At 47.7% G+C, this 24342-nt stretch overlaps 1 protein-coding gene across 2 annotated transcripts in view; it reads right to left on the bottom strand.

Annotated features, from left to right (window-relative positions):
• LOC141078346 (dynein heavy chain domain-containing protein 1-like) overlaps nucleotides 1-24342 on the bottom strand; it is a 283431-nt gene that overhangs the window by 72798 nt on the left and 186291 nt on the right. For both annotated transcript variants that reach the window (XM_073565083.1, XM_073565084.1), the window contains exons 13-17: nucleotides 16172-16297; nucleotides 13142-13418; nucleotides 4697-4824; nucleotides 4421-4619; nucleotides 4254-4345 (exon numbers count right to left, since the gene is read on the bottom strand). In XM_073565083.1, coding sequence (XP_073421184.1) covers nucleotides 4254-4345; nucleotides 4421-4619; nucleotides 4697-4824; nucleotides 13142-13418; nucleotides 16172-16297 — 822 coding nt within the window. The remainder of the gene's footprint in view (nucleotides 1-4253; nucleotides 4346-4420; nucleotides 4620-4696; nucleotides 4825-13141; nucleotides 13419-16171; nucleotides 16298-24342) is intronic.

Genomic DNA, 24342 nt, shown 5'->3' with positions numbered 1-24342 from the left:
TTTTTTGAAGGAGGAAGCCATCTTTTCTGCTGTGTCCGCCGTTGAGGTGGAGTTCTCCGATCACTGTCTAATTTTCTTTTCTCTGAATGTTGCAGAGACTCCTCGGATGGGAAGAGGGCTGTGGAAGCTCAATTCCTCCCTGCTGGAAGAAGCGGAGGTGAGACAATCCTTCGAGGATTTTCTTCGGAGCCAGGTACCGCTGTTGGATCTCTGTAGTAGTAAGTCAGAGTGGTGGGAGATCTTCAAAAAGCGGGTGGCGGGGTTCTTCCGTCAGCTCTCGAGCCTCAGGAGTCTGAACAGGCACCGCTTGTACCAGGCTCTGGGGAGGAAACTCGAGCAGCTTGTCTCGACTGGAGGTGACCGAGAGGAAATCTCCAGAGTGAAATCTTTGCTCAAGAGGTGTCAGTATGATAGGCACACATCTTTGGTTTTTGAGAGGGACTTCGGGAAGTACCGCTCGCCAGACCCTTACAGAAACTGTAAGATGTCAGTGAATTGTAAGATGGTGACAGGACTGATCGACAGTACGGGGTCCCTGAACAGATCCAAATCAGGGATCCTGGAGGTAGTCAGATCCTTCTACTCACACCTCTTGGAAAAGAAGGATCTGGATCGGGACAGGATGTCGGCTTTCCTGGCTGAAGCCGTCCCTGAGCCAGGGGGTGATCCCTCTCTTGGTGTTTTGGCAGAAGAAATCAGGGAAGAGGAAGTGAGACTGGCCATTGATGGGCTTCGGCTCAAGAAATCGCCAGGTCCGGATGGCTTAACATCTGAGTATAAGACTTTTAGGGACTCCTTGGTCCCCCTCTTGACAGGGGTCTTTAATGAGTGTCTCTCCTCGGGCACTCTTCCCGGCTCAATGAGGAAGTCAGCCCTCATTATTCTGTCAAAGGGTAAGGATCCGTCCCGTATCGAGAACTGGCGTCCCATAGCGCTTCTCGATACGGACCGGAAGGTTCTGGCCAAGGTGCTGTTTAATCGGCTGGTGAAGTTTGCACCCCGGCTCCTTTCAGGGGCCCAGCATTGCTCTGTTCCAGGCCGCAGTACTTTTAGTGCTGTGCTCGGTGTCCGAGAGGCAGTGGAGCAGGGTAGGGCAGGTCACTGGAAGGGGTACTTGCTGTCATTAGATCAAGCGAAAGCCTTTGACCGGGTCAACCACGAGTACCTCTGGTCCGTCCTTTTGAGGTATGGTCTGCCTGGGAGGTTTGTAAAATGGTTAGAGATCTTGAACCAAGGGGCTGAGACTTTTCCGCTGGTTAACGGTTGGTCAGGTCGCCCTTTTGAGGTGGGTTCTGGGGTCCTTCAGGGCTGTCCGCTGAGCCCGCTTTTATACGTGTTCGCGATCGATCCCTTCTTAAGGAGGGTAGATCGTGGACCGTTGGCGGGAGTCGGGATGGACGAGGCGGGCTCTGGCTCCTCTCTGAGGGTGGTGGCGTACGCCGATGATGTTTCCCTGTTCGTATCCTCGAGAGGGGAGGCGGACTGGGTCATGTCGGAGGTATGCGCTACTCGGAGGCATCCGGGTCCATGATCAACCGGGATAAGTCTGAAAGTCTCTGGCTGGGAGGGGGAGATCCTAGTTTTGATCTCCCGGACACCCTTCCAGGGCCCCAGGCCACCGCCAAAATTCTAGGCATCGAATTTGGCCCCGGAGACTACCCCCAGCAAAATTGGGAGGGCAGACTTAAGATCGCCGCCCAAAAGGTGGACCAATGGAAGGGTTGGTCTTTAACCCTGAGGGAAAGGGTTGCCCTGGCTAAAGGCTATCTGCTACCTTTATTGATATACCTGGGCAGTGTGTGCATCTTGCCGGAACCTCTCTGGACACGGGTCTATAGCCTGTTCTTCCAATTGTTATGGGGGAATAGGCTTAACCTAATCAAGAGGGAGGTTACATACCGTACGAGGAGACTAGGCGGGTTGGGTATGGTCAACCCGGTGGTGTTTCTAGTAAACACCTTTCTTAAGACTCACATCTCCAACCTCTGGCTAGAGAGGGCTCCTCCGTGGGTAGTCTCCTGCAAGGGTTGGCTTTGGCCTTTCTTCCAGGAATGGGAGACAGGAGGGCGGGTGAAGGACCTACGCACACCTCATGGGCATCTCCCGGCTTATGCTACCCCGGTTCTGAAGGTGATCCGCCGGTGGGGTCTGGGAATGTGGGAAATCAGGACCATGTCGAGGCAGTGCCTTGACAGGAGGGTCCTGTTGACCCATTTCCAGAAGCCCCTGGCCCTTAAGGATTGCCCAGGCCGGGATCTGGAGGTCGGGCTGGGGCTTTTAAATTCTAAGCGGATCCCCATGAAGTTTTGGGACTTGACCTGGCGTTGCTTCCACGGGAGGCTGTATGTAAGGGACAACTTGAAGTGCAGGAACTCCGATGACCGGGGTTGCACTCGTGAGGAGTGTGGCGACGTGCTGGAAAGCATGGAGCACTTCCTGCTTCATTGTCCCTTTAATGCAGAGGTTTACAACAGGGTGGGTGCTTCCATACGTTGGCCGCGGCTGGCGTCCCTCTCCTACGCTGAATGGGCCTATGGAGCGTTCAGATCCCTGGGTGGCCGGGACCCGTGCACTTTATTCCTAGTCAGTGCAGCGGTTAGGTTCCACACTTGGAATGCACGGTGCCTAGTTTCGACGCGGAAAAAAACCCTCCCAAGGGATGAGGTGGTAGGAAACATCTTGGGTGACCTGGTGAAGGTCCGTTCTTTGGAGTTCGAAAGGTTGGGTGTGAGGAAGGCCCCTTGGCTTTGGAGAGGCCTCTCCTTTTAAAAACGCACTCAAGGGAGAGCTAGCTCCGTGTGAATGAGGGTAGGGATAGCATAAGTTTCACTGGGTGTGTTAGGGACAGAAGTAGGGGCAGAGAGGGACAGGGAGGGACAGGCACTGAGGGACAGATAGAGAGTTAGTTATGATAAGTTAGGTAGAGTAGGGGCAGGTAGGGACAGATAGGGACAGGTTTCTTTTTTTAGGGACAGAAGTAGGGACAGTCTTAGTTCTTGAGGGATAGGATGAATGTGTTAGTGAGGGATGGAGCCTCTAGAACCCCTTTTTCCTGGTGGTGGCCTGGTGCATGCCACCTTAGCTTTTTGTTTTAAAAACAGGAAATATAATGGATATTGGGCTTACAGGTGCCAAACTTGGGCCTTGGGTATGTAAATGCTGTGTTTAGTTTGTATATTAATGCGTAAGTAGATGGGATGGTATTGAGAGTTTTGGAAAATGTCTTTTGGTTGTGCTTTTGGTAAAAGGAAAAACATATAACACACGTTTTTTTTTTTAGTTAGAATGTGTGGATGGGGTGTAGTCAGTTTGGGAGGGGGGTGCATGGGGGGTGGTGGATGGATGACCGGATGCCAAGAGCAACATGAAGGAGCAAAGGAGCAGGGCAGGAGAAGTAGACTCTGCGGACCCTGGAAAGAGTTTTCGTGTGGAATCAAAAGGCCATAAACTTTCGTGGACCAGATTTTGCAGTGACAAGGCTACAAACTTGTAGGACCTGCGGTGCAAGGTGGTGGGAAAAAAGGCTGCGAACTTGTTGCCATGTGTGGGAGAGGAAAAAAAAAAAAAAAATCTTTGCTGTGTAATAGGAGGTAAGGTTTGTCGGCCAAAGTGGTAGAGTTCTTGTTTTTTTCAAGGCGGAGGGCCAGGAAAGGGTTATTTTCGTTTGGTTTTTGTAAATAGTAAAATTGTAAATAGTAAACTAGTAAAATCGGTGAGGTGTGAATGGGGGTGAATGGAGTGAGAGTGGGGAGAGGGGTTTATGTTTCTTTGTATTCTCTTTTAAGTGGATTCCTGCTGGGGGACCCTAAGCTGCCGAGCTCAGTGGAGGACAAGGAAAGGATTTGGACTTTCAGTTGTTTGCGCATGTTTTGCACATTTTATGTCTGTCTATGTTGGTTTTCTTTAGTTTATGTATTGTGGTTTGTTTCTGAGTGTAATTTTGATAATTTTGTAAAATAAAAGAGTTGGAGGATAAGAAATGAAGTAACAGCAGAATAGTGAGTGCAGCTCTAGTGGTGAATGGAGGATATGAAATGATGTAACAGCAGAATAGTGAGTGCAGCTCTGGTGGTGAATGGAGGATAAGAAATGATGTAACAGCAGAATAGTGACTGCAGCTCTGGTGGTGAATGGAGGATAAGAAATGATGTAACAGCAGAATAGTGAGTGCAGCTCTGGTGGTGAATGGAGGATAAGACAAGATGTAACAGCAGAATAGTGGTGTATGTCCGGCAGTTCCATGGCCCCTTCACCTTCTGGATGTCCTCCTGCGCCCTGTGTAGGGGGTAGGACAGCAGCTCTTTCAGCGTCAGCGTTTCTGGCCCATCAGACACCTTCCCCATAACTAAAATGACATGATCTGGTTAGTAGTCAGCAGTGAGGCTTAGGCCTGAGGCAGGCACTCCAGCCCTGAAGTTACCAGCAAAGATGGCCACCCAGTGTTTGTGCTTCATAGCGGGGTCCTGCAGTGCCTGGAGCAGGGGAAGGTGCTGAGAGAAATCCTGAAGGTCGCCCTTGACACCTTGTAGGACGGGGTCCTCATCCGGGAGGATCAGCAGCAGGTCCTGTAGACTATTCTCCCACTGCTGAAGCTTCTCTCCCACCTGCTCCATGTTCACCTGTAGAGGAGTAATCATTAGGTGGGTATTGATCTTGGGGGGGACACCGTGTCTGGGGCATACGCGGTTCCGATTACCTTCATGAAGGGTTTTAGCTTCCAAGCAGCAATATGCTCCCGGCATCTGGTCAGCAGCTTCCACGAGTCTTGTTGTGCCTGAATCATCTGTTCCCCAAGAAAAATCACAGGGAAGTCGAAGTTTTTTCCTAAAAAATAAAAAAATAGACTAATGAGTTAACGGTCCACCAGCCTGAAAGACTGAAAATATGTCAGGACCAATGAGAGGCAGCTGTGGTGATCAGGCAACCTCGGAAACATGTGGTGGAGAACATGCAACCTGGAGACACTTTGTGTAGACCAGGCATCCTGGAGGACACGTGGTGGAGAACATGCAACCTGGAGACACTTGGTGCAGACCAGGCATCCTGGAGGACACATGGTGGAGAACATGCAACCTGGAGACACTTGGTGCAGACCAGGCAACCTGGAGGACACGTGGTGGAGAACATGCAACCTGGAGACACTTGGTGCAGACCAGGCAACCTGGAGGACACGTGGTGGAGAACATGCAACCTCGAGACACTTGGTGCAGACCAGGCAACCTGGAGGACACGTGGTGGAGAACATGCAACCTGGAGACACTTGGTGCAGACCAGGCATCCTGGAGGACACGTGGTGGAGAACATGCAACCTGGAGACACTTGGTGCAGACCAGGCAACCTGGAGGACACGTGGTGGAGAACATGCAACCTGGAGACACTTGGTGCAGACCAGGCAACCTGGAGGACACGTGGTGGAGAACATGCAACCTCGAGACACTTGGTGCAGACCAGGCAACCTGGAGGACACGTGGTGGAGAACATGCAACCTCGAGACACTTGGTGCAGACCAGGCATCCTGGAGTACACGTGGTGGAGAACATGCAACCTGGAGACACTTGGTGCAGACCAGGCAACTTGGAGGACACATGATGGAGAACATGCAACCTGGAGACACTTGGTGCAGACCAGGCATCCTGGAGGACACATGGTGGAGAACATGCAACCTGGAGACATTTGGTGCAGACCAGGCATCCTGGAGGACACATGGTGGAGAACATGCAACCTGGAGACACTTGGTGCAGACCAGGCATCCTGGAGGACACATGGTGGAGAACATGTAACCTGGAGACACTTGGTGCAGACCAGGCAACCTGGAGGACACGTGGTGGAGAACATGCAACCTGGAAGCACTTGGTGCAGACCAGGCATCCTGGAGGACACATGGTGGAGAACATGCAACCTGGAGACACTTGGTGCAGACCAGGCAACCTGGAGGACACGTGGTGGAGAACATGCAACCTGGAGACACTTGGTGCAGACCAGGCATCCTGGAGGACACATGATGGAGAATATGCAATCGGGAAGACACGTGGTAGAGATTATGTAACCTGGAGAACACGTGGATGAGAACATGCAACCTAGGAATCACATGGTGAAGAACATGCATTCTGGAGGACTTGTGGTGAATATGCAACCTGAGGAACACATGGTGGATGTCAAAGAAAATGTTAAAAATTCTTGAGGTTACTCATGTCCCCCGTCCCTTTTTTCTTTCATCTATCATGTGTCTTGAGGAAACAATGGTGGGTGCCTTTATGTAAAATTATTATTTATTTCTATAGCACCATTGGTTCCATGATGCTGCACATGAGAAGGGGTTACATACAAATTACAGATATCACTTACAGTAAACTAACTAACGATGACAGACCAGTACAGAGGGGAGAGGACCCTGGCCTTGCGGGCTTACATTCTACAGGATTCTGGGGAAGGAGACAGAAGGTCGTCGGTTGCAGCAGCTCCGATGGTGTTAAGGTGGCCGCATGGTCATTACAGGCTGTAGGCTTTCCTGAAGAGGTGGGTTTTCAGGTTCTGTCTGAAGGATCCAAATGTGGTGGATAACCGGATATGTTGGGGCAAAGAATTTCAGAGGATGGGGGATATTCAGGAGAAATTTTGGAGGCGATTGGGTGAGGAGCGAATAAGTGTGGAGGAGAGAAGGAGGTCTTGGGAGGACCGGAGATTACGTGAGGGAAGATATTGAGAGATTAGTTTCGAAATATATGGAGGAGACAGGTTATGGATGGCTTTGTAGGTCAGTGTTAGTAGTTTAAACTGGATACGCTGAGGGAATGGGAGCCAGTGAAGGGATTGCAAAGAGGGGAAGCAGAAGTGTAGCGAGGAAAGAGCGTAGTCAGGCAGTAGAGTTAAGGACAGACTGGAGTGGTGCAAGAGTGTTAGAAGGTAGGCCACAGAGGAGAATGTTGCAGTAGTCAAGATGATGAGGGCATGCACAAGCATTTTGGTAGAGTGAGGGTTTAGGAAAGGATGGATTCTGGAAATGTTTGAGCTGGAGGCGACAGGAGGTGGCGAGAGCTTGGATGTGCGGTTTGAAGGACAGGGCAGAGTCAAGGGTTACTCCGAGGCAGCGGATTACCAGGACAGGGCAAAGTGTGAATTAATTTATGGTGATAGATAGATCAGGTATGGAAGGTAAGCGAGATGGAGGAAAGACAATTAGTTCAGATTTGTCCACATTGAGCTTGAGGAAGCGAGAGGAGAAGGAGGATATGGCTGATAGACACTCTGGGATCCTGGACAGCAGAGAGGTGACATCTGGGCCATAGAGGTAGATCTGAGTGTCATCAGTATATAGATGGTACTGGAAGCCATAGGACTTTATGAGTTGTCCCAGGCCAAGGGTATAGATTGAGAAGAGAAGGTTCCTAGGACAGAACCTTGAGGGACACCAACAGAGAGAGGGTGGGATGAGGAGGTAGTGTGGAAGTAGGAAACGCTAAATGTGCGGTTGGAAAGGTATGAGGAGATCCAGCATAGGGCGAGGTCTTTGACACCAAAGGAGGAGAGGATCTGTAGTAGGAGGCAGTGGTCAACTGTATCGAAGGCAGAGGACAGGTGTAGAAGCAGGAGTATAGAGTATTGTCCGTTAGCTTTGGCTGTGAGTCGTTAGTAATTTTGGTCAGTGCTGTCTCAGTGGAATGGTGTGGACGGAAGCCAGATTGTAGGATGTCGAAGAGCAAGTTAGATGCAAAGTGAGAGGAAAGGTCAGCGTGGACGTGCTGCTCCAGGAGTATGGAAGCGAATGGGAGCAAAGATCTGGGGCGATAGCTGGACATAGTGCTCGGGTCAAGAGATGGCTGTAAAATGGCAGTGACAGAGATGTGAAGCAGATTGACTAAAATGCGCGGATTCTCTTTATGTCCAAGTGACTGGCGGGGACGTGTATTGTCCCCACAGAGAGACAGGAAAGGTCTTATTAGGGGCCGAAGTGGATCAAAGAAGAAATGACCCCCTTTACAAATCGCCACGGTGACAGAGCAGACAGTATGGCTCCGGGAGGAAATATGGAATGCTGGATTTTCTATATATCCATTAATAATGAGACGTACATTGTCAGCACCAGGATGACTAGTCCAAAAATACACATCCCATAATCATAACCCCCACCAAAAAGGCCCAAATCCATAGGGGCCATATAACCACCAGCAGATCGGCCATGTTTGGTCTCTAAGCGTAGCTAAAATCCTGATAGAAAAGATGACCTCAGTCTCGACCTTCTGAGATCACTCTGTGCGGAGTTATTACACATATTGGGATTTCCTAAAATTATGAAGGGCTGAGTCCGGCCCACAACCGGAACCTTGTGAGGCCATCACCGGGGGGGTGTGTGGGTGGGACTCAGGGTCCGATAAGAGATCAATCCCAATTATCATCAGTGTTTGTACAGAGAGTTACACGTCCTGTATGCAGGGGCCCCGTTTATCGACAGACCAATCGGAGCGCTCTCCTTTGGCTAGACTGAATCGTCTCTGTGATCGGTGTAGTCAGTTCTTCTGATAATCCCTTTTACTTTATGTAACTGTTTATGCTGTATTGTTTTGTCCCCTTGTAAAATCTTTTGTATATTTTCAATATAAAATTATAAATATAAAAAATCTAAATATAAAATTTAACAGTTCTGTTCTGTAAACTACACCATGAAGTGATCGCTACCGTTTAACGGTGTCTAATCGACCGAAACAGATTAGTGATGACGGCGAGTAGTCTGGGGTTATCTGAGAGTTAGCTGTGACCGTGCCGGGGTGTGTACACATACTCCATGTGTTGGAATCCGGAGGTGTATACGCCGTACGCTCACGGTTAATCTTCTGATAGCCGGCCTAGTGGTGCGAACAGGCTGCGGCCTTCTCCGCTGATTGTGTAATTGTCCAGATGATAGGAGGCAGCTGAGAGCTGTACGCTCCAAGCGGGTGGAGCTCGTGACCTTCCCGGCCTGTGATATCAGGGATCATAGAATGGTAGAGTTGGAAGGGACCTCCTGGGCCATCTGGTCCAACCCCCTGCTCAAAGCAGGATTCGCTAAATCATCCCAGTCAGATGTCTGTCCAGCCTCTGTTTGAAGACTTCCATTGAAGGAGAACTCACCACTTCTCGTGGCAGCCTGTTCCACTCATTGATCACTCTAACTGTCAAAAAGTTTTTTCTAATATCTAATCTGTGTCTCCTCCCATTCAGTTTCATCCCATTGCTTCTAGTCTTTCCTTGTGCCAATGAGAATAAAGATGATCCTGCAGCATTACAGGAACACCTGATTCTTACACTATGGCTGGTCCGAACAATGAAAGCAACTGTTACCACCCACCTTTCGTGTCTCCCTTTTTCCCTCATAGACTGTAAGCTTACGAGCAGGGCCCTCATTCCTCTTGGTATCTGTTATGATCTATGTGATTATTGTTATGCTGTAATGTCTATTGTCTGTACAAGTCCCCTCTGAAATGTAAAGTGCTGCGGAATATGTCAGCGCTATAGAAATAACATTATTATTATCCTTCTACAATGTGACAGCCCTTGAGATATTTGTAGACAGCTATTAAGTCTCCTCTCAGTCTTCTCTTTTGCAAGCTAAACATTCCCAAATCCTGCAACCTTTCCTCATAAGACAGGGTTTGCAGACTGGTCACCATTCTGGTCGCTCTTCTTTGAACTTGCTCCAGTTTGTTGATGTCTTTTTTGAAATGTGGCACCCAGAATTGGACACAATATTCCAGATGAGGTCTGACCAAAGAGGAGTAGAGGGCAATAATGACTTCACATGATCTAGACTGTATGCTTCTGTTAATACATCCTAGAATTGCATTTGCCTTTTTTGCTGCTGCATCACACTGTTGACTCATATTCAGTCTGTGATCTATTAGTATACCCAAGTCTTTTTCACATGTGCTGCTTAGCCCTATTCCTCCCATTTTGATATTTTTTTCATTTTTATTGCCCAGATGTAGTACTTTGCACTTTTCCCTGTTAAAAACCATTCTGTTAGTTGCTGCCCACTTCTCCAGTTTATTTATATCTTTTTGAATCCTCTCTCTCTCTTCTCTAGTATTAGCTATCCCTCCTCCTAGCTTTGTGTCATCAGCAAATTTAATCAGTTTACTCTCAATTCCTTCATCTAAATCGTTGATAAAGATGTTGAACAATACAGGATCCAGGACAGAGCCCTGTGGTACCCCACTTAAGACATTCTTCCAACTGGATGTGCAGCCATTTACCACCACTCTTTGGGTCCAATCACTAAACCAGATATGAATCCACCTAACAGTTGCCTTGTCCATTCCATACTTAGTCATTTTTTCAATAACGCTTGTGTGAGAAACTTTGTCACATCCTTTGCTGAAGTCAAGATATACTATATCTACAGCATTTCCCTGATCCACCCAGTCAGTGATTCTGTCATAGAAAAAAATTAAGTTAGTCTGACATGACTTATTAGTTACAAACCCATGCTGACTCTGTTTAATCACTTCATTCTTATCCAGGTACTGACATACTGTACATGTTGTTTAATAATTTGTTCAAAGATCTTTCCTGGTATAGAAGTCAGACTCACTGGCCTATAGTTCCACCTTCTACCCAATTTTGAAGATAGGAACAACATTTGCTCTTCTCCACTCTTCTAGGACTTCTGTTCTCCAAGAATTTTCAAAGACTATGGAGAGTGGTTCAAAAATTTCTTCTGCTATCTCCTTCAGTACTCTGGGGTGTAATTCATCTGGACCTGGAGACTTGAATTCATTTATGTTAGTTAAGTGTTTCCTCACTATCTTTCTGTTTGTAGATATCCTGGATTCTTCTATTCCCTTAATAGGACAGTGAAGAACAGTTGATGTTACGTTTCCTTTCTGAGAGAAAACAGATGCAAAATAGGAATTTAAAACTTCCTCCTTCTCAACATCCTGTCTTACCATTTCATCATTTTCATCCTGTAAAAATCCTATAGCATCTTTGACTTTTCTTTTACTTTTGACATATCACCTAAATAATTTTTTATTGCTTTTGACATCCCTTGCAAGCCTCAATTCATTGTCAGCTTTAGATAATCTGATTTGTGCCCTGCAGGTTCTGCAGACAGCATTATATTCTTCTTTAGATATGCCTCCCTCTTTCCATTTTATAAACATTTCTTTCTTCCTTTTTAGCATGTGCTTAAGTTCTGTGTTCATACATCCTGGTTTCCTTAAATGCTTCCTGTTCTTCCCTCTTTACGGAATTGTTAATGATTGCGCTTTGAGAATTTCATTTTTCAAGATTTCCCATCCTTCCTGGACATTTTTGTCTTTAAGGATATCCAGCCATTGGATCCCTCCAATTCTCTTTTTGAATCCCTTAAAATCTGCCTTTCTGAAATCTAACCTTGACGTCTGAGTCTTCACAGGTCTTCCTCCTCTAGTTATCCAAAATTCTAAAATAGCATGGTCGCTACCTCCTAGGGTCCCAGCCACTTTTACCTCCTCAACCATTTCCTCCCTGTTTATAAGGATTAGATCCAAGGTAGCAGTTCCCCTTGTTTTCTCCCCTACCTTTTGGAAGATAAAGTTGTCAGCAAGAGAGGATAAGAATTTCCTTGACCTGTTAGTTTTGCCTGAGAGAGATTCCCAACAAATGTCTGGATAGTTGAAATCTCCCATGACAACTATGTCATATTTTTTGGAGAACTTGGCCATTTGATGCATAAAGAGTTCATCCATATCTTCAGCTTGCACAGGCGGCCTGTAGAAAATGCTTACAATGGTGTCCTTTCCATTGTTCTGTCCTTGTATTCTTACCCAAACAGTTTCCACAGAACTCCCAGTCTCTGAAGCTTGGATCTCTGTGCAGATATACGCGTTTCTAACATACAATGCGACACCTCCTCCTCGTTTATCAAGTCTGTTTCTTGCGAATAGGTTGTATCCTCCAACTTAATTTGTGGGATTAATAAAGTAATGACAAATATTCAGATCCAAATAGTGATAATAGAATAGTGGGCGCACACCTATCAATCAATGAAAAAATATGCAAATGGGGTGCAAAACCTGGTCTCCATACAAACATGTGAGAAAAGAAGAGAAAAGCCGAGACCAATAATAGTATGCACAACCACAATGTAAAATATAAAAACCTTTATTGCACCGCAAACATGACCAAACATTAAAACCAATTAAAAATATGGATACATAGCAATCAAACCACACCCCCAAGTATGAATCAAATCTGTTGGAAAATCCACCATCAATAACAATGATAGTTGAGCTACCTAATACATAAGGCACATATGGAAATCAGCACATAATGCATATACGCAAACCATGTGTCAATGATAAGTCCTGACAATGATTACAAATATGCCATTATAGCAATAATACCAAGTTATATGGCCGCACGTGGCGTGCCAGGAGTGTAGGTTCCATGGTGATAATAACCTATAGTAATATGAGCAAAAGGCTAAGAATTATCTATACAAAATGAACCAATAAATAAGCACACCATCAAAGACCAAAAGATCATAAGATTCTCTTGCATTCACAAGAGGAAATAGGTATACAACCTGGTAACTGCGGGTCCACAATAAGAGGAAAGGGGGGTGTGGAGAGACAGACGCGTATCGCTGCGCTCCGCAGCTTCGTCAGGGGAACCCGCCTCTATATGGCTTTATTATAAGCCTTTTTTGAGCTACTATTGTGACTGGGATCATCCTTATCCTTTTCATGGCTATTATGCCTTTTTCATTCACCTGCATTAAACCGGCAGTTACCAGGTTGTGTACCTATTTCCTCTTGTGAATGCAAGAGAATCTTATGATCTTTTGGTCTTTGATGGTGTGCTTATTTATTGCAACCTGGGGAACACGTGATGGAGAACAGACAACCTGGAGGACACACGGTGGAGAACATGCAACCTGGGGAACATGGTGGACAACATGCAACCTGAGGAACGTGGTGGACAACATGCAACCTGGGGAACGTGGTGGACAACATGCAACCTGGGGAACACGTTATGGAGAACAGACAACCTGGGTAACAAGTGGTGGAGAACATGCAACATGGAGAATGTGGTGGTGGTGGCATGTAGGCTGGAGGACAGGACATGGCGAGAGTGGAACACAGAGAAAATGGGACAATAGGACAGGGGAACATTTTGTCCTTACCTTGTAAGATTTGACGTGATTGACTGAAGTCTCGCAGCTGAGACAGAGAAGAACACAATTTGTGATGTAGTGCTCCCAGACTGCTCAGAATTATGGCCACATTCTGATTGGGATCTCGAAAATGTGAGGAGGAAGAGGCTGCAATTATATCCTCTGCCTCTTTATAACAGGCCTGGAATGACTGCTCCAAGCTTCCAGACATGGATGGGAGGTGACTGCTGAGGAACTCAGATGATTTCTTCAGAAAATGCTGGTACATGTCCCAAGTTTCAGTCAGCTAAAGAGAACACAAGTCATTGAAGAAGGTTCTTAAGTACAATGACCACGTTCAGAAGAGAGGCCTCCACCTAATTACACAGTTCATCATCTACATAAGGCCTCCACCAGAGACCCAGATCACTGCTTATACGAGGCCTCTACCAGTGACGTATTTCACCTTGTGCATAAGGCCTCCATCAGTGATATAGGTCACCACCTACACAAGACCTCCATCAGTGACAAGTCTCTGCCTACAACAGCCATGCACCAATGACACAGGTCACCGTCTACAGGAGACTTCCATCAGTGACACAGGTCACTGCCTATATGAACAAAGCCTCTACCAGTGACACAGTTCACCTCCTACATGAAGCCTCTACCAGTGACACAGGTCACCTCCTGCACGAGTCATGAGCCATCAGTGACAAAGGTCACTGCCTATATGAGGCCTCTACCAGTGACACAATTCGCTTCCTACATGAGGCTTCACCAGCGACACAGGTCACCTACACGAGCCATCAACCAATGACATAGGTCACCTCCTGCATGAGACTTCCATCAGCGACAAAGGTCACCTCCTACATGAGGCTTCCACCAGTGACACAGATCACCATCTGTATGAGGCTTCTACCAGTGACACAGGTCACCATCTACATGAGGCTTCCATGACTGACACAGGTCACAGCCTACATGAGAACTCCATCAGTGACACAGGTCACCACCTACGTGAGAACTCCACCAATGGCACAGGTCGCCATCAATATGAGGCTTCTATCAGTGACACAGGTCACTGCCTACATGAGGAAAAAAAAATAGACCTAAAAATTAGATTTTATTATGTACAGTACCTCTAAAAAAAGCTCAATATGTAAAAAACACATGTTGGTGAGTAGATCAGACACTGGTGCTAAATATTCAAAAACCAGGTCAAAATATATAATGATTTATGGAAAGAGTCTAGGGGAACAGAATACTGAGTGTTTTTCCCTACCAGGCAGCGGAGGTTGGCACCATAAGGGGGGAAAACGTAGTGGCGCCCTGCTCCACGTAGGCTAACCCTGTCTGACCCTAAACAGGAAATCCCTCACCAAGCCGTCACCAACACCCATAAAGTGCTTAAGTGCTTTCCGATAATGAGCCTGACTGAGATGCAGGTGGCAATGCTGCACATAGACAGGATAGCACTGTATTATGCTCACTATTTCAGAGTATGATGGATGGTAAACAGAATGTATCTGCATTGATTGGCTGTAGTATCTGGATAGGTGTCTAGATTTTTTATAGATGGTCAATAACTCAAAAAACCTCCAGTCATATAGAATTTCAATACATCAAAAACCTCCAATCCGAAACCTCTGCAGAGAATACAAATGACAGTCCAGATCGAGTATTAAAGCACAGATGTACTAAAAACTGATCGATATATGTGTAACATCAAGCAACTGGCTAGGGACACATCACCACAGCCATATATACTTGTATCGGAGCTTTTCTAGCGGTACATGATAAAAGCTAATTTTTTGGTCTGTTTTTTGGATTTGTTTTTTTGGTTTATGTATTAGATACCAGACCTCAATTCACTCCACCTCCACCAATGACACAGGTCACCGCCTACATGAGGCCTCCACCAATGACACAGGTCACCACCTACATGAGGCCTCCACCAATGACACGTCACCACCTACATGAGGCCTCCACCAATGACACATGTCACCGCCTACATGAGGCCTCCACCAATGACACAGGTCACCGCCTACATGAGGCCTCCACCAATGACAGGTCACCGCCTACATGAGGCCTCCACCAATTACACAGGTCACCGCCTACATGGGGCCTCCACCAATGACACAGGTCACCGCCTACATGAGGCCTCCACCAATGACACAGGTCACCGCCTACATGAGGCCTCCACCAATGACACAGGTCACCGCCTACATGAGGCCTCCACCAATGACACAGGTCACCGCCTACATGAGGCCTCCACCAATGACACATGTCACCGCCTACATGAGGCCTCCACCAATGACACATGTCACCGCCTACATGAGGCCTCCACCAATGACACATGTCACCGCCTACATGAGGCCTCCACCAATGACACATGTCACCGCCTACATGAGGCCTCCACCAATGACACAGGTCACCGCCTACATGAGGCCTCCACCAATGACACAGGTCACCGCCTAAATGAGGCCTCCACCAATGACACAGGTCACCGCCTACATGAGGCCTCCACCAATGACAGGTCACCGCCTACATGAGGCCTCCACCAATGACACAGGTCACCGCCTACATGAGGCCTCCACCAATGACACGTCACCACCTACATGAGGCCTCCACCAATGACACATGTCACCACCTACATGAGGCCTCCACCAATGACACAGGTCACCGCCTACATGAGGCCTCCACCAATGACACGTCACCACCTACATGAGGCCTCCACCAATGACACAGGTCACCGCCTACATGAGGCCTCCACCAATGACACAGGTCACCGCCTACGTGAGGCCTCCACCAATGACACAGGTCACCGCCTACGTGAGGCCTCCACCAATGACACAGGTCACCGCCTACATGAGGCCTCCACCAATGACACGTGTCACCGCCTACATGAGGCCTCCACCAATGACACGTCACCACCTACATGAGGCCTCCACCAATGACACAGATCACCACCTTTGTAAGATCTTGACCAGTGACACAGGTCACTGCCTACACAAGATCTCCATTACTGTGGCTGGTACATGGGGATGCATTGTTGATATCTACCTTGCTGCTGACTTCCTGCTCTTTTGACGTTTGTTGCCGGTAGTTCGTGCGGATGACCTCATGGAGGGAGCGTACATGTTCTACTCGTTCATCTAATTCATGTTTTTTCAATTTGCACTCAGCAACCTGAGAGATAATATAATGACTAAACGTGTAAAATGAGGTATGATACAGATGTGACAAAGTTGCCCAACTGCATGAGGTAATTCGAAGGACCACTTAAAGGAAACCCCCAGAGACCACGGAAAGAAACCTCAATAGGTCATGTGAAGACATTTCTAGAGACCACATAAAAGAAATTCTCAGAGAACACGAAAAAGAAACCTACAGACATCATGTGAAGAACCCCTCAGCGATTACGTGAAGAACCCCCATAGACAACATGAAGAACCCCCAGAGATCACGTGAAAGAAACCCCAAGAACCAAAGTGAAGAAACCTCCCAGAGACCAAGTAAAGAACACCCAGAGACCACGTGAATGAAGCCCTAAGAGGCAAAGTGAAGAAACCCCAGAGACCACGTGAAGGACCAACTCAGAGACCATGTGAATAACCCTCAGAGACCATATGAAGAACCCTCAGAGGCCACGTGAAATAAACCCCAAGAGACAAAGTGAAGAACCCCCCAGAGACTAAGTGAAGAACTAACCAGAAAGCATGTGAAGGAAACCCCCAGAAAGCATGTGAAAAAAACCTAGACACCGCATGAAGACCCCCCAGAGACCATGTGAAGAACCCCTCAGTGATCACGTAAACAATCCCCAGAGACCACATGAAGAACCCTTAGAGGCCACGTGAAAGAAACCCCAAGAGGCAAAGTAAAGAAACCCACCAGAGACTACGTGAAGAACCAACCAGAAAGCATGTGAAGGAAACCCCAAGAGAGCACGTGAAAAAAAAACATAGACACCACATGAAGACATCGCCAGAGCCCATGTAAAGAAACTCCCTAGAGACAACATGAAGGAATCCCCCCCAGGCAACCACACACTAGATATGGCGTGAATGAGGAAGACATCATGTATGAGTGGCAAGAAAAGAAGTAAGTCACCGAAGGTCAGAGGGTCATGTAAATATGGTGACGGCTTCTTACAAGTGCCACTACTACCTTACTGCTCCCTACACACACATCATTCTCATACCACAACATATATACAGTGCTCAACATAAATGAGTACACCCCAGTAAAAAGTAACATTTTAAACAATATGTCACTGTACACAAGAACTGTTTCCACTTTATGACAATTCTCGGTTTCACAGAACATTTTTCCCCATAATAGGACAGTGATGTTACAATATAAGTCATCACAAAAGCTTCATTTTCAATCAAATTAGTTGATGCAAAAATGAGTCCACTCCCATCAATACCTCCTGCATCTAGTGTTGTGTGTGATCTCCATGACGTGTAAGGAGGCACCGAGTCTGAGTCTAGGCCTGGAAGGAACAAGGTGGCGACATATTGCATTATACATCCTTCTCCATCTTCATTACAAGCTCTAGAGCCTGGATGCTGGACGGAGATTGGTGACAACTTGTCTCCAGAACTCTCCACAGGGGTTCAGTGGTCAGGAGGCACTAGGCAACTGAGTCAACGCAAGATATTCTGCTCCAGAAAGGCAGCAGATGTGAGTATTGTCTCATGGTCGTGTAGGTAAAGAGCCGTACACCGAGGGTCGGAGTTATGGAAGCATCGTCTCTATCACTATAGAGCAGGACTTATGACTTAATGATCCTATCAGTGACATGTAGCCCCCTTACATCAGCAACTCATGTGCCCCCGTCCTCCGACACCAACAGGTCATGTGCCCAACCCCCCCGACTCTAGCAGCTCATGGTGGCCTTCAACACCAGCAGCTCATGTGCCCCCCCCAACACCAGCAGCTCATGTGCCGCCCAACACCAGCAGCTCATGTGCCCCCGACACCAGCAGCTCATGTGCCCCCCCCAACACCAGCAGCTCATGTGCCCGCACATAAGGACACGGTCACCACCAAATATCGCTGAAGGAACCAGGCATTGAGAAGAATGTATTTAGAAGCTGCCTGGTGCCTCTAGTGAGACCTCAATGTGACAGTAACGCCTACGGGGAGTTCTGGAGACAAGTTGTCACCACTCTCCGTCAGGAATCCAGGCTTTTGAACTCATTCTGGAGATGGAGAAAGATGAATGCTGTAACATGTGATCACCTTGTTCCTTCCAGGCCCAGAAGACTAGCTGCCTCCTTACACATCATGGAGGTCACACACAACACTAGGAGGAGTTACTGATGTGGTGTACACATTTCTGTATCATAGAATCATAGAATGTTAAAGTTGGAAAGGACCTCTAGGGTCATTGTGTCCAACCCCCCTGCTCAATGGAGGAGTCGCTCAACGATCTCAAACAGATGTCTGTCCAGTCTTGGAAGACTTCCATTGAAGGAGAACTCACCACCTCCCGTGGCAGCCTGTTCCACTCATTGATCACCCTCACTGTCACCCATCTAATATCTAATCTGTGTCTCCTCCCATTCAGTTTCATCCCATTGCTTCTAGTCTTTCCTTGTGCAAATGAGAATAAAGTTGATCCTTCTACAATGTGACAGCCCTTTAGATATTTGTAGACAGCTATTAAGTCTCCTCTCAGTCTTCTCTTTTGCAAACTAAACATTCCCAAATCCTGCAACCTTTCCTCATAAGACAGGGTTTGCAGACCGGTCACCATTCTGGTCGCTCTTTTCTGAATTTGCTCCAGTTTGTTGATGTCTTTTTTAAAATGTGGCGCCCAAAACTGGACCCAATATTCCGGATGAGGCCTGACCAAAGAGGAGTAGAGGGGTATGATGACTTCACGTGATCTAGATCAGTGGCAGCTAACCTATAGCATGCGTGTCAGAGGGCACGCAGAGCCCTCCCGGTGGGCAGGTGCGCCATCTCCTCAGGACTAGGAGGCAGCAGCGGAGTGGGAGAGGCGGAGCAGCGGGTCACAGGAGGCAGGAGCCGGCGGCTGCCGCTAAAGCCTGTGCCCACTCCTAGCAGCTGCCGGGCTAGCATGGGTTCCCACTCATTAAGGCAATGAATCTTCACCTTTAGCTTTTATTCTGAGACTTAAAGATGAATTTTATTTTACTTTTAATGTAGTCAAGGCAACAAGTTACATTAAAAGTAAAAAAATTCATCTTTAAGTTGAGTGCCTAGTTTATTTTTATTACTTCATGGTGTGGGATCCTACTACGGCACCTTCCTTAGTAGTGCACACGGTTCTCTACTCTCACTCTCGCTCCTGGACGCCACTTAGACTCCTCCCTCCTGTCTCTCGTCTCTCTCCCAGCCGAGTGCCCCCTGCTGGTCTGCACTGCTTGTTTTATAGTCGCTCCGCCCCCTTTCTTTGACCCGCCCACACATTTCCAGGTCAACGTTCGGTCCTCGCCTGTAATTGTTCCTCCCGGGAACGTACCCCTCAGGAACTCGGGTGATAGCCCTCCTAATTCCAGCCCGGACACACGGCAGGCCCTTTTTCCGGGGCCCTCTCCCCTACACAGACAAGGATGGGGATAAGGAGCCATGCATACCAGGAGAGGGATGAGGAGCCATGCATACCAGGATAGGGATGAGGAGCCATGCATACCAGGATAGGGATGAGGAGCCATGCATACCAGGATAGGGATGACGAGCCATGCATACCAGGATAGGGATGAGGAGCCATGCATACCAGGATAGGGATGAGGAGCCATGCATACCAGGATAGGGATGAGGAGCCATGCATACCAGGATAGGGATGAGAAGCCATGCATACCAAGGTTCAGTCCTTGGGCCCCTGCTGTTCTCTATTTACACCTTTGGCCTGGGACAGCTCATAGAATCTCATGGCTTTCAGTATCATCTTTATGCTGATGACACACAGATCTACATCTCTGGACCAGATATCACCTCCCTACTAACCAGAATCCCTCAATGTCTGTCCACTATTTCATCCTTCTTCTCCACTAGATATCTGAAACTCAACATGGACAAAACAGAATTCATCATCTTTTCCCCATCTCACGTGACCCCCCCTACGAACCTATCAATTACAGTAAATGACTGCCCACTCTCCCCAGTCCCACAAGCTCGCTGCCTCGGAGTAATCCTTGACGCTGATCTCTCCTTCAAACCACATATCCAAACCCTTTCCACTTCCTGCCGACTTCAACTCAAAAATATTTCACGCATCCGTTCATTCCTCACCCAAGAATCTGCAAAAACCCTAGTCCATGCCCTCATCATCTCTCGCCTTGACTACTGCAACCTCATGCTCTGTGGCCTCCCCTCAAACACTCTCGCACCCCTCCAATCTATTCTAAACTCTGCTGCCCGACTAATCCACCTGTCCCCCCGCTATTCCCCAGCTTCTCCCCTCTGTCAATCCCTTCACTGGCTCCCAATTGCCCAGAGACTCCATTACAAAACCCTAACCATGACATACAAAGCCATCCACAACTTGTCTCCTCCATACACCTGTGACCTCGTCTCCCGGTACTTTCCTGCACGCAACCTCCGATCCTCACAAGATCTCCTTCTCTACTCCCCTCTTATCTCCTCTTCCCACAATCGCATACAAGATTTCTCTCGCGCATCACCCCTACTCTGGAACTCTCTACCACAACATATCAGACTCTCACCTACCATCGAAACCTTCAAAAAGAGCCTGAAGACCCACCTCTTCCGACAAGCCTATAACCTGCAGTAACCACCGATCGACCAAACCGCTGCACGACCAGCTCTACCCTCGCCTACTGTATTATCACCCATCCCTTGAAGATTGTGAGCCCTCGCGGGCAGGGTCCTCTCTCCTCCTGTACCAGTTATGACTTGTATTGTTTAAGATTATTGTACTTGTTTTTATGTATACCCCTCCTCACATGTAAAGCGCCATGGAATAAATGGCGCTATAACAATAAATAATAATAATAATAATACCAGGATAGGGATGAGGAACCATGCATACCAGGATAGGGATGAGGAGCCATGCATACCAGGATAGGGATGAGAAGCCTTGCATACCAGGATAGGGATGAGAAGCCATGCATACCAGGATAGGGATGAGGAACCATGCATACCAGGATAGGGATGAGGAACCATGCATACCAGGAGAGGGATGAGGAACCATGCATACCAGGACAGGGATGAGGAGCCATGCATACCAGGATAGGGATGAGGAGCCATGCATACCAGGATAGGGATGAGGAGCCATGCATACCAGGATAGGGATGAGGAGCCATGCATACCAGGATATGGATGAGAAGCCATGCATACCAGGATAGGGATGAGGAACCATGCATACCAGGATAGGGATGAGGAGCCATGCATACCAGGACAGGGATGAGGTGCCATGCATACCAGGATCGGGATGAGGGATCCATGCATACCGGGACAGGGATGAGGAGCCATGCATACCAGGACAGGGATGAGGTGCCATGCATACCAGGATTGGGATGAGGAGCCATGGGATTAGGGGACAATGCATACCCGGCTTAGGCCTCTTTCACACTTCAGTCTTTTGACTTCAGTCGAAATACGCCCTTTTTTGAAAAAAAACGGATCCGTCATTTTTTTGGCGGAATCCGTTTTTTTTCTCATAGACTTGCATTAGTGGCGGATTGTGACGGATGGTCATCCGTAGCATCCGTTTTTTGACGGATCAGTCTGAATTTTAGCGTCTGCCGTCTGGAGTAGACGGACAATGTAACGTTTTTTGCCTGCGTTGAAAAGACGGATTCCGACGTATCCGTCGCAGTCCGCCGTTAACTAGAATGGAAGCCTATGGGCGGCGGATCCCTTGCATTCCGTCAAATGAAGGAATCCGACAACAGATTCCGCTTTTTTAAACTGAGCATGCCTGGAAGAATTTCCATTCATTTAATTTAACCCCAAAAGCCATTCTGGCACAAAAAAAATCTCTCTCCCTCCCTCTCTCTCCTTTTCTAGAGTTCTGTTCCTTTAAATTTCATACACTTGCTGCTGCGACGGATCCGATTTTTCACACTTTGACGGTTTGGAACTGACGTCAAAAGACTGAAGTGTGAAAGAAGCCTTATACTTGAGTCAATAATTTTCCCCGTTTTTTGTGTCAAAATTATTACGGTAAAGTAACACGGGCGCTACCTATCCAAAAAACTCAGATGCAGCTGGTGAAGAGACAGGACTGTGTCGGCTCCTGCTATAAAGTCTGAGCGAACCGTATATTTGTGTGATTCACCGCGCTATGCTGAGCAGATGTATGAAAAAAAAAGGGAAATAAAGACTTAACAGCAGTGATACGTACTTACTTAAAAATGAAGTTGATGTAGAATATTCTGTGTAAGTTGAGATGTCTATGTGGTGAGTAGTTTGCAGGTTATCTGATGGGGGAGATCTCGTTTTTGATGGCTGCTGATGCTATTGGAACAATGATATATTAAGGTACCAATAAAACATACAAAAGGTCCCACCACTCCCTGCATGTCCACCATACTCACCGGTTGTATCGTAACGTTTATCTTCTCTTCGGAGTGTTCCCTTTATGGCGGATCAATTGATACAATACTAAATATGAAGAGAATTTCAATTACTACCTGTGACCACAACCTTGATATTCAGTCCCAGTTCCTGGGGCACATATGCACTTACTTGTGCTGGATTTGTTATGCTACCCAGGTGTAAGTCCTGATAGACTCTCTACAATGGTCTTTGTTGGCTTTATTTAGAGCCGGTGCAGGGACGATATCCACTGTTGGAAAAAATGACAAAGTGCTGGGTAAGGAGGGATCCACTAAACCCACAAATAGTGCTAGTGTTCCAGTAGCCGGTTAGTCCTGGTCGGACTTCTATGCACTTCTGGTGATTGCTCCGGTGCAGTCTGGCTGAGGCAGCGGCTGAGGCAGCGGCTCTGGCTGAGGCAGCGGCTGAGGCAGCGGCTCTGGCTGAGGCAGCGGCTGAGGCAGCGGCTCTGGCTGAGGCAGCGGCTGAGGCAGCGGCTCTGGCTGAGGCAGCGGCTGAGGCAGCGGCTCTGGCTGAGGCAGCGGCTGAGGCAGCGGCTCTGGCTGAGGCAGCGGCTGAGGCAGCGGGTCTGGCTGAGGCAGCGGCCGAGGCAGCGGGTCTGGCTGAGGCAGCGGCCGAGGCAGCGGGTCTGGCTGAGGCAGTGGCTCTGGCTGAGGCAGCGGGTCTGGCTGAGGCAGCGGCTGAGGCAGCGGGTCTGGCTGAGGCAGCGGCTACTGATAGAGTGATAAGTGATGCAGTGTAAGGAGGGATCCACTAGACACCCTAATTATGCTAGCGTTCCAATAATCAGTTAGTCCTGGTAGGACTTCTATGCACTTCTGGTGATTGCTCTGGCGCAGTCTGGCTGAGGCAGCGGGGCTGGCTGAGGCAGTAGCTCTGGCTGAGGCAGCGGCTGCTGATGGAGCGATAAGCGATGCAGCGTGTAGTAGGGGAGCGGGTAGCCGCCAGCACCTCGTGTACTCCGGCCGGAAGTATTGATGAGGACACGGTGAGAGTGGGGGGGCGGAGCTACTGTGACGTCACAGGCAGGGAGGAGGACAGGTGCACGAGAGGCACAAACAACCAACGCGTTTCGAGGGAGGCTTCCCTCTTCGCCAGGGCTATGCTGAATGCCTGTCAGCCCGTCCTTATATAATAGCTCACCCAGCTGCACCCATACCAATCATTAGTCTTGGGCAGAAATGTATGGGGTTTTTTTTTTTCTTCTTCCCTTTCTTTCTCTGTGTGTATTGTTGCCTCAAGATATGCCTTGCTGCTATAATTGTAATATTATATTGTTGATTTATTAAAATGGATAGTCCGCTTTGTCTCCTAAATAATAAAAGTATACCTGACTTGTGTGCATAATATACTAAACTAAAACATAACTTTTATTTATACCAATTTTAAGATAATTTCAAATAATTTTACTGGAACTAAGTAAATAAAACATGAGTATGGAGGGTTACACGAGCAGATTGACCCTCCGCATGTTAATAAAATAGATACCTATATTTTTTAAAAAGTATATGTGTGCTACCAGCACTTTAGCAAAAAAAAAAAAATGGAAAAAAGGATAGAAATGGAAGGGGGGGGGGGGGGAGGACTAATTTGACCATATGGTACTCGTCGTGAATCTCTATATAAAGAAAATATGGATAAAGATGAAAACTGACGCGCGGATGTAGTATGTA

This window comes from Dendrobates tinctorius, unplaced genomic scaffold (assembly GCF_039654945.1).
Source record: "Dendrobates tinctorius isolate UK_male_01 unplaced genomic scaffold, ASM3965494v1 ptg000537l, whole genome shotgun sequence".
Taxonomy (NCBI): Eukaryota; Metazoa; Chordata; class Amphibia; order Anura; family Dendrobatidae; genus Dendrobates; species Dendrobates tinctorius.
This window is presented reverse-complemented; position numbering and strand designations above follow the sequence as displayed.